General features: G+C 39.4%; 1 protein-coding gene across 1 annotated transcript; it reads left to right on the top strand.

Moving 5' to 3' along the window:
- Positions 1-4,535: 4,535 nt before the first annotated feature.
- LOC137271819 (uncharacterized) lies at positions 4,536-9,712 on the top strand. The gene is made up of 3 exons (XM_067804221.1): positions 4,536-4,602; positions 5,078-6,301; positions 9,606-9,712. The coding sequence occupies exons 1-3, from the start codon at positions 4,536-4,538 to the stop codon at positions 9,710-9,712; spliced, it is 1,398 nt and encodes a 465-aa protein (XP_067660322.1).
- Positions 9,713-11,111: the final 1,399 nt, after the last annotated feature.

The following is an 11,111-nucleotide window of genomic DNA, read 5'->3' as shown; positions in this document are numbered from 1 at the left end:
TGTGCTCTGTTTATGGGATTTGTTGCTGCAAGTTGTCTCCATCTTGATACAAAGGCCAGAATAGTAAAGTCACCTGTGTCTCATGCTAGTCGAGACAGCCAGGGGAAATAAAACTTACATGGAACATATAGATGATATTAATCATATAGATCACAAAGGTCACATAAATCACAGATCATATGATTGTATAGATTTGATAGATCATATGAATCACATAGATCATATAAATCACACAGATCATATGAATCACATAGATCATATGGATCACACAGATCATATGGATCACATAGATCATATGGATCACATAGATCATATAAATCACACAGATCATATGAATCACATAGATCATATGGATCACACAGATCATATGGATCACATAGATCATATGGATCACATAGATCATATAAATCACATAGATCATATGAATCACATAGATCATATGGATCACATAAATCATTATAAATCACATAGATCATACAAATCACATAGATCATATGGATCACATAGATCATATGAATCACAGATCATATGGATCACATAGATCATATAAATCACATAGATCATATAAATCACACAGATCATATGGATCACATAGATCATATGAATCACATAGATCATATAAATCACATAGATCATATGGATCACATAGATCATATAAATCACATAGATCATATAAATCACATAGATCATATGGATCACATAAATCACATAGATCATATGGATCACATAGATCATATGGATCACATAGATCATATAAATCACATAGATCATATAAATCACATAGATCATATAAATCACGCAGATCATATGGATCACATAGATCATATGAATCACATAGATCATATGGATCACATAGATCATATGGATCACATAGATCATATGGATCACATAGATCATATAAATCACATAGATCATATGGATCACATAGATCATATAAATCACATAGATCATATAAATCACATAAGATCATATGAATCACATAGATCATATAAATCACATAGATCATATAAATCACACAGATCATATAAATCACATAGATGATATGGATCACATAGATCATATAAATCACATAGATCATATAAATCACATAGATCATATGGATCACATAGATCATATGGATCACATAGATCATATAAATCACATAGATCATATAAATCACATAGATCATATGGATCACATAGATCATATAAATCACATAGATCATATAAATCACATAGATCATATGGATCACATAGATCATATAAATCACATAGATCATATAAATCACATAAGATCATATGAATCACATAGATCATATAAATCACATAGATCATATGGATCACATAGATCATATAAATCACATAGATCATATGGATCACATAGATCATATAAATCACATAGATCATATAAATCACATAGAGATCATATGGATCACATGGATCACATAGATCACATGGATCTCATAGGCCACATGGATCTCATAGATCATGTGGATGTCAGATAATATGGATCACAGATCATATATATAATATGGATCGCAGATTACGTGGATTGATTAGATAGGTCACATAGATTATAGGATCTCATAGATCATATAGACTACAAGATCATAAGGATAACTTAGGTCATGTAGATCACATGGATTTTGTCGATCACATAGGTCATACATATCATGCAGATCAAAGGATCACATAGACCATATATTCTGTTTGATGTCTGTACCAGGATACTGCGGGGGTTCAGCAAAAGTTACTTATGGATGGTTCATGGTATGTGTTGTCTGTTACACTTGGGATATGATGATATATCCGAATGCAGTGGAAATGGTGATGAAACCCTACTGCATAATACAGTATACCGCTACAGTTTCAGCTACCTATGGCGGCTCAGGGGTAGCTTCGTGCTTGAAGCGTTGGCTTGTCACACTGAAGACCCTGTTCATTCCCCACATGGGTACAATGTGTAAAGCCCATTTATTGTGTCTCCCAGGTGATATTTCTGGAATTTTGCTAAAAGCGGAGTAGCACCAAACTCACCAACAAAAGTACCTATAACAGTACAAATGTATCACTAAATTCATGTTTCTCTCTATGTTATTTTATGCAAGTGTCGCAACAATTTTGGAAGTCTGCAGAAAAATGCAGTCTATATTAGAATCTCAGATGAATATAGATATTCTGATATTGTGTCAGTTTGATAGATGTACAACTCCGACATGCGATGCCGAAATGATGATGATGCGATCTGTCACGTTTTGATATCTTAGCTGAAACAAAAACTTTATCCAGAAATCTGCACGTAAAAGAAATCGGTGTCAAACCAACAGGCATGTGTCTGGAAGATCCCGTTAGTTGCCACTTACAACAGGCATGGGTTCTGGAAGATCCCGTTAGCTGCCGCTTACAACAGGCATGGGTTCTGGAAGATCCCGTTAGCTGCCACTTGCAACAGGCATGGGTTCTGGAAGATCATCGATAACCCGGATCCTTGAGTTATAGCTAGGAGTTGTTGTGGACATTGTCTTCAATGAACAGATGTATCTAAATACTGGACATTTCTGGAGCATATAGGAGTTTAACTGCCACCCTCTTAAAACACACACGCCATCACGCGCGCACACACACCATCTCGGATTGTTTGTGATACCCCCTCTGGGCGAGGAGCTCTCCTAGAAGGAAAGTGAAATGTCTCTCACGATGTCTCAGTGATGGAGACAGTAGATCTGTCTCGGTGACGAGAACCCCGGCACTGAAGCTCACCTACCACACGGCACCAGAACAGACAGAAACATATGACGCCATGCATACAGCTTCCTGTAAACGCACGTTAACGTTGTTTTCCCGTCCGTCTCTAGACATGTGTATACAACTTCCTGTAAACGTACTTGAACCTTATTTTCCCATCCGTCTCTAAACACATGTATAGAACTTCCTGTAAACATACTTTCACGTTATTTTCTTGTCCGTCTCTTGACACGCGTGTATAACTTCCTGTAAAGTACGCACCCCTGCACTCACGCACGCACACACGCACACACACCTCTGGATCCGCCTATGCATTGGATTACTGATTATTGAAAATAGGGATGAGAACCGTGCCCTTTTTCAAAAAGATTATTTATCTTTGTTTTTAAACTGCTCTAATTACCATTCAAAACGGCTTTCAGCTCTGTCATTGCTGATTAAAAATATATTACATACAAACAATACAAATCCGTAGGTGTGTTTTATGGGCTTTTTTCCCAAGGCAATATGATAGATGCGACCGTAACGCTATTATCAACAGAAACACAGAATCTGTACATTGCCATTCTAACCATAGTTAAAAATAATAGGGCCGGATACAGCTTTTTGAGGAAGGGAGTTCCACACTACTGAGATGGGGGGGGGGGGGGGGGGGGGGGGGAGCACAATGGGCATACGTCAGTTTCACCGTTGTTTCAAGTTTCAATGGTCGTTTAAGAAAAAATTTCAGGGCAAAAAAAGTGGGGGTGGGGTGGGGTGCGCACCCTATCCCGTATCCGCCTATAATGCTGGACATCTCACACTAGTAACTGTGCCACCGGTTGCCAGTCACAGTAAACTTATTTCCATCCCGGATTATCAAAACTATTCACAGGTTATCCTCAAATTATAAATATATCCATAAGCCTACTTTCAACTAGCGACTCGAATGACAAAGCGCTGTTTATAGTCGGCCAATCAAATTGCTGTCACGTGGGTTACATGAACAACAGTTACGTCAAACATATCAGGGAGCCTATATATTGTTATAGAGTATCCCTGAACATATGAAGCAAATATGTTCGGTATTTATGGTAAAAGTGTAGAGATAAAACACACTGGACAATCGATACCAATGTTTCAAATGAAGGCAGAAATGCTTCCTAGTCCTCCGTTCTCACTCAGGATGAATTCATAATATTTTGTTACTTATTTTTATTGCTTACATAGCAAAAATCTACGGACATCTTAACCAATTCACTAAATGTTGGTCATCTTGCCACCTTTTGTTTATATATAACTATATACATGTGCCACTATGTTTAATGCAAGGGAACAAAATAAATTACATAATACGAAACATAAAAAGATAATTCGCTCATTTCTTTTCTGTGATTTCTGATCTTTGGGATCCAAGGAAATTCTTGGGGAAAGCTATAATCTCTAGTACCTCTGCCTTGTGGCATGAACCTGAGAATGAGGATTGGTTAGAATTGTGACCTAGCTGTGTGTAAACGTATTTTATCAGCATTGATCATTGCTGCCAAACACAGTCAAAGCCGTTCTTTCTCTTACCAGGAAAATGTTGTAAAATCAATTACGGTTTATGGAAACAATTACAAGTAAAAGCTTGGCCAGCCAATCAAACGTAAGGAGAGCACTGCTAGCATAGTTACTTCCTGGTATACAGCCCCTCCATTACAATGACAAAGTTCTTAATACAGTTCTACACAATCTTTATCTTTTCCTGCTCAGAGACCATAACTACACCCCATCAAAAGCTAGGGTGGTTTTCCTGCCTGCCATCCCTTGTGTTGTGGGAATGAGCAGACAATGACGACTGTTGGAGTTAAAGATTCTACCTTCATCTGTTGTTTGCTGTCGTTCTGCCTTGCCGAGGGTAAGCGTTGTCATACCATTAATCTTGCTACATCTTCTTGTCTTCCGAATATAGTCATTTATTCACAATACGTTTCAAGAATATGATAAATAATCCCTGTTAGGATTTGACGGAGGGAAAAGGAGGTTAGGTATTGGAGTGTTTCTGGCAGATGTAATCCTGGGGTGTTCTTGTTTGGTGTAGTCTGGGGTTGTACCCGTGTGGCCGTTTTGTTCCTGATAGTGGAGGTTGTGAGCTGTTCCTGCAGGGTGTGATTGAAACAAGATGGTGCTATCGTTTTATCCTGTTTATTGTAGCTCTACAGGCGAAGCGGTGTGCTTCGGGGGCTATTTGAAACGTTTTAAGTCCCAATTTACAGCATATTTGATATCTATAACAAGGACGTCGACTGTAATGATAATATGTTGTTCACGTTTATTGAGTTGTATGTATGTTCACGTAAATAGTTTTGACTTGTGTGTTTGAATTCTTTAAGGTACAGACTATTTGATGACCTCTCCAAGCCCAGACTTCCATATTCAAGCTGTGTCTGGGAGTCAGTGGGGCACCTACTCCATCACCTACCCCGGCCAACCGCCACTTGAGTATTCATCACCTCCATGGTCTTCCAACTCCCTAAACGTCGATGCCAACATGGCTGTGGTGTCAGGAACGGAGAACAAATCCTTCATCGTCAGTGTCAGCGACAACTCCGCCATGAGGGTGTACGGCCGAGATGCCAACGATGCTTACACCCCTCTCCCGATCCCCGCCTTAGGACGGCACTATGTGTTCTCAAACTGTCATGGTTTCGTCAATACGACTACAGTACTGACAATAGCTACACATGGACATGAGACAACTGTCCATATTACCTTTAAAGCACAGACCAATATCACCATCAGCGGTTTGACTTATAATAATGAAGAAATGCTAAGTCTGAACTTGGGTGAATATCAGACATTTACACTGCACAGTGATACTGACCTCACAGGTACGTGGATCACCTCGGGAGATCCAATAGCCGTTTATGCAGGTACAAGGTCCAGTGGTATTATATCAACGTACGACCAGCTTTTACCTGTGAAACATCTCGGTAAAGTTTACGTCATTCCTCAACGCGAGAATGCGAATCAAAATACTGTGATATTCACAAGCGTGTCTAATGTAACCAGCATCGACATCAAAGGAGGACTAGTGCTTTCTCTTTCATTTACGAGGTCGTTTTCTCTCGGTGGATTATATTCGGATGGCGCACTGATTGTCAATGCGTCCAAGCCAGTTCTTTTGACATTATGTAGAGGAGGCGAACTTTCTTCGAAAGGGTTTTGTGTCGTTCCGCCTGTATCACTTCTACCCCGGAGAACGTATTTGCCGCTAGAAGGAGAGTATTTAAAGGTTGTTGCAGAGGACACCACAAGTACCGTTTTAGCGACTGCACTTGGAGGTACGATGTCTGTTCAGTGGAAAATGGTTCAGAATTCCAGTTACAGTATTGGAACCTTGAATACATCTTTCTTTCCGTCCTCCTCATTTTCCATCACGTCCATGGGTGGATTGGTCGTGTATGTCTTCTCTGACGTCCATCTGTACACTGGGGGATATCACTTCCCTTTTGAAGATGCAGCATTGACATCCACAGCACCACCACAGGCTGTCACAACATCGTCGACCTCTTTCGCAGACACATCACCGAATTTGCTGACGTCATCATCAAAAGGTAAAATAATTTCAAATACGAACAAAGATACGAGCAAACAATTGATGACGCCTTAAATGACCAATTCAGAAAATCAGTCCTTTCTTAAGTATATAGCTTATACTTACTCATGGTAAAATAAATAATTCTACAATTCTTGAATCCAAAAGAAAAGTTCCACTCGCAAATGTGAAATAAGGCCCGCCTGTTATAATCTTTAACTCATAATTTCTCTGGTTGCACATCGTATGTGAATGTTATTATGTACACATGTATGTCGTGAGTTTGAAAAGGATAACATATCGGTGACTAGAGTTAAATTACTGTTCTCATCGGGAGATGATGAAATGATAAGCGACTGAGGAAGTGACTGATGCTGCATTTATGTGTCGTGTGTCTGTGTACGTGTGTCTGTGTACGTGTCTGTCTATATGTGTGTCTGTCTATGCGTGTGTCCGTGTATGTGTCTGTCTCTGTGTGTGTTTGGATATGTGTGTCTTTGTATGTGTGTGCCTGTGTCTGTGTCTGTCTGTGTGTCTGTGTGTCTGTGAATGTTCCTCTGGCGAATGCTCATCCTGTTCCACGTTGCGTCATACTACCTGCCAGTAACGTTCACACGACGATTTTCATTCTAATGCTATGCCTGTATCACATGCTTGCTTCAATAAATATATTCGTTATCAATAAATTCGTTATTCTTTTCGTCATATTAGTAGAAGGTATCTTTGTTACATTTCACATATGTTTACTTATTTTATTGTTAGTTTTGCATAAGAATAATACCTTAAAAATTCAATTTATTCGTTTGTATGTATTTATCCACTCAAGTATATTTACCATTCCTACCCTTCCTTAATGTGTGCCCACTCATTAATTTGCTTTGCTGTTGGCTTCTGTAGACTAACAACTAAAATGAAATGAACATATTTTACTGAAAAATGTTCATATAAAAAAAATCTAATATAATGAAATGGAGCTCTGAGACTTCCTTTATTTTCAGATGCTAGGGCAATCTAGACTTGCATGGGCTTCTTGGATATATTTGCTTCAGGGTCTGTACGACAGAAATGAACTTCCGTTGCTCTGCATACAACTTATCTTACTGAAATCGGTCGACGTTTCGGCTAGTTTCAGCGTTTAACTTCATAAAAATACATTTGAAAATACTTGCTGATTTTAAAATTAATAGAATGATTTAATAAATCGTGAAAACACCTACAACAACATTCTTATGCATTATTAAGAATTCTGCGCTAACTGTATTCATCAAAACATCGAAGAAGAGTTTTCAGTTAATATGTCAGTCTTGCATTTTCTGTTTTGAGACAACATCTTAGTATTCCAGCGTCAGACATTTCTGATACGTAAGTACTGTGTACATTTTATTACTTAGCACAATGCTCAGAAAAATGTGAATGCTAACTCGTCCTGCTTATAGTTTCCTGTTTATAGTTTCCTGTTTATAGTTTCCTGTTTATAGTTTCCTGTTTATAGTTTAATGCTTATAAGGACCTACTTATGGTATCAGGTAAGATCTTAATCCTTGTATCACTTAAGGTTAACTCATGATATCGCACAAGCTTTTATTATGATATCGCTCCAGGTTTAATTCATGATATCCCTCAAGGTGTAACTTATGATATCGCTCAAGGCTTAACTGAAGGTGTAATTATGATATGACTCAAGGTGTAACTTATGACATGATTCATGGTTTATCTTATGATATCCCTCAAGGTCTAACACGATATCACTTAAGGTCTAATTTTACAATGTTTTGCTTCTAATATCGTATATTGATTTTTTTGGTTTAAGTGTTTCCCAGCCATTACTATTGTGCATATTTCGTTCCTATCAACAGCTACCTGAAGCGAATAACCGTCCATGTATCTGGGCTGTCTGCAGAGATGACAATAAGACACGCTCCTTTCAAACCGATAAGCATCCGAACAGTATAATAATATTTTGCATGGAACCTGCTCAGCTGTGTGGTACATTTGGGATGAACACTCTGAACGGTCGACTCCATGAAGATAAGTCCAGGGAGTTTACTTGTGTCACCCTCAATGGAGGTTTTGTTGACTACACGATGACATCCTCATCATTGTTTCCTCATACTGACAACTTTGACATAGGTACTCGTCATTTATCTACCTATTTCACATATATTGCTCTATTGCCATTTTTGAAACATTGCTCTATTGTCATTTCCCATACTTTGCTCTATTGTCATTTCACATACATTGCTCTATTGAAATTTCTGCTGTTACTGACAATGACAGTAGGCATAATGACAGTGCCTGATGAAGTGAATAAATCATTGATCAAATATTTATTGTCAAAGGACGCAGAAAATAATCTTATCTCACACTCGGAGTATTTATTTGCTGAATCTCTTGGTGATTTGTTGTACCTATTGAATACACGTATTTGTTTGTAAATGTACTTCATCATACTGCAGCCCACACTAAAAGTGTGTACTCTCCTGTATGTAAAGTTGATTGTGACAAGTGCAAGCAGTTGTGTTCAACCTTATTCACTGATACTCTGCTGAGGGGCGGTGGGGAAGCCTTGTTGAATCTTTAGCCGAAGACCCGGGTTAGATTCGTTGCAAGGATACCATGTGTAAAGCCCATTTTTGGTGTCTCCGATATGACATTGCTGGAATATTGGTAAAGGCGACTTAAAACTAAATTCACTCACTCTTTCCATCTAGTGGATCAGTCTGTTGAATCAGTCTGTCGAATCGAGGGGCTACAAGTCGCCTCAATGCGCCTTACAGAGTTGTATCCTGTGAAACTCGTATGTTCTTGGGTTTGAATCCTTGATTCTCTGTGATTCTTTTTCAAGGTTTGTTAACTGCACATCCGTGCTCTCGGATATCACACAGTGAAGCCCTACAGCACTTCCGGTTTCTTCCTACATCAAACTGATAAATCAGTCACACACTAGGAATGAAATGACATTTCTTAACGTTGTTATTAATCATTGGCCCACTCTTTGAAAATACATTTAACACTTGTATATGTCAATGTTCATGTTGTTGATCTCTGGATTGTCTGGATTAAAGCCGATTGCACATCATCACCATTTAGCTGGAATATTGCTGAGTGCGGAGTTTAACAAAAACAGTGTTTGTGTATACAGTGTATACATATGCATACCAGTAGTCATTTTTCAGAACTTGTGAACTATTGCTAAAACGCCAAGAGGAAAGTCGTTTGTCCTCTCTTGGTGTCGCAGTTAGTTTAGCATAAATATCATAAACGACTAGTGTGCGAGTGAGAGAGTGGCACTAATGTTAATCATGTCCTGTGTTATATTCCAGGTAGCGAGAGAGGTCCAATTTCTAGCATGAGGACGGGACATCGCAGCCAACAGAGTCTTGAATTTGAAAGAAACAACTATGCACTATTTCGTTCAGAGTCTAACTGATATATTATGATAAAATACCGATATGTTGAACGTTAAAGAGTTTATTTCTCGGTTGTGTGGAAAAGAACACCCGATCCCAGCAATTGTTGGATGGGGGTGGGGGTGGGGGTGGGGGTGGTGTGTGTGTGTGTGTCTGTGTGTCTGTCTGTCTGTCTGTCTGTCTGTCTGTGTGACCTCAGATAAGAGAAATCGGACGTGCTGAATTCATCATTCCGATTCAGAGCGGAATGGTCCTGTTACATAGCGGCAAAGTCACTTTTTTAATACATGGGGTAATAGTTTAGAAGCATATGCTGAGTATACGTGAATCGTAACACCCCGACGGTTTTCGTGATATTTAACTCCGATTACTGCTACGGGTCCGATATAAGTATCAGGGGACCACGACTTGGAAGTGGCATTGAGTGGGTGAGTAAGTTTAGTCTTATGCAGCATTCAGTGATATTCCAGCTATATCGCGACGCCCTGTAAATAATCGAAAATCGAGTCCGGAATAGACAATCCACTGATCAACAACATGAGCACCGATCGGGATACGATGACATGTGTCAACGAATTCTGCCAGTCTGACCACCCGATCGCGTTAGCCGCCTTTAACGGCAAGCATGGGCTACTGAAGATCAATTCTAACCTGGATCTACATGGGTCACGTTGTTTAGAGAGCCGCGGTAGTCACAGTCCTGAACCGGGTTACAAGTTTGCTCAGACCCTTGGTTTCTATGCATTACCTCAGTACATGTGTCTAGTCGATGCAGTATATATCCTTTACCTGTTGGTCAGTTGTGAGGCAGCATATGTGTTGACTGACGCACTTCGTACTGGACTGAATTATTCTGTCTGCCCAAAGAGGCCGGTTGTGCAACATTATGGTCACCGTTGCCGGACACACTGACCCGTCTATCCAGCTGTCTACTGTCAAGTGTCGGTTATATTTCGCCGCCTGCCACTGGAGTCACAGCTGGACTCTGTAACTTGTTCCACAAGCTGCACCTTAAGCAATAAAGAAGGGCTGAGACGGGTACCCGGCTACTCGGGTACGAGGCAGGGAGGGGAATTATGCGAAAAGTAACATTCTACTCATGTACAGTTCTCACTCCACGCGTTGTTGTGTCGGTCTGCTTGCCATTAATACATTTGAATTTGTATAGTGTCATTAATTCATGCCAGTAGATCATGCAATTACTAATAGTTTGAGAATAAATCACTAAAGTAATTTTCTTCTTTTTTTATAGGGCACCTATCCTTACCAAAAACACAATCACGATTTTGCATCCCCTGTACAGTGTCACGTGAGTCATACAAGCTTTTTCTGTTTATAGGCTAAATCACAACATATTACGTGGTGTTGATTACATAAGGACGGGTCCATTGCCTATTTCTTACGCAATGGGCTCCAAAT

Source organism: Haliotis asinina, chromosome 2, assembly GCF_037392515.1.
Source record: "Haliotis asinina isolate JCU_RB_2024 chromosome 2, JCU_Hal_asi_v2, whole genome shotgun sequence".
Classification (NCBI taxonomy): domain Eukaryota; kingdom Metazoa; phylum Mollusca; class Gastropoda; order Lepetellida; family Haliotidae; genus Haliotis; species Haliotis asinina.
The sequence above is the reverse complement of the archived record's forward strand: the minus strand, read 5'-3'. Positions and strand labels throughout refer to the sequence as shown.

Coding starts and splice junctions, on each gene's coding strand:
- LOC137271819 (XM_067804221.1), top strand. CDS start 4,536: ATGACGACTGTTGGAGTTAAAGATTCTACCTTCATCTGTTGTTTGCTG. Junction 4,603..5,077: donor GTCGTTCTGCCTTGCCGAGG/GTAAGCGTTGTC, acceptor GAATTCTTTAAG/GTACAGACTATTTGATGACC. Junction 6,302..9,605: donor GCTGACGTCATCATCAAAAG/GTAAAATAATTT, acceptor GTTATATTCCAG/GTAGCGAGAGAGGTCCAATT.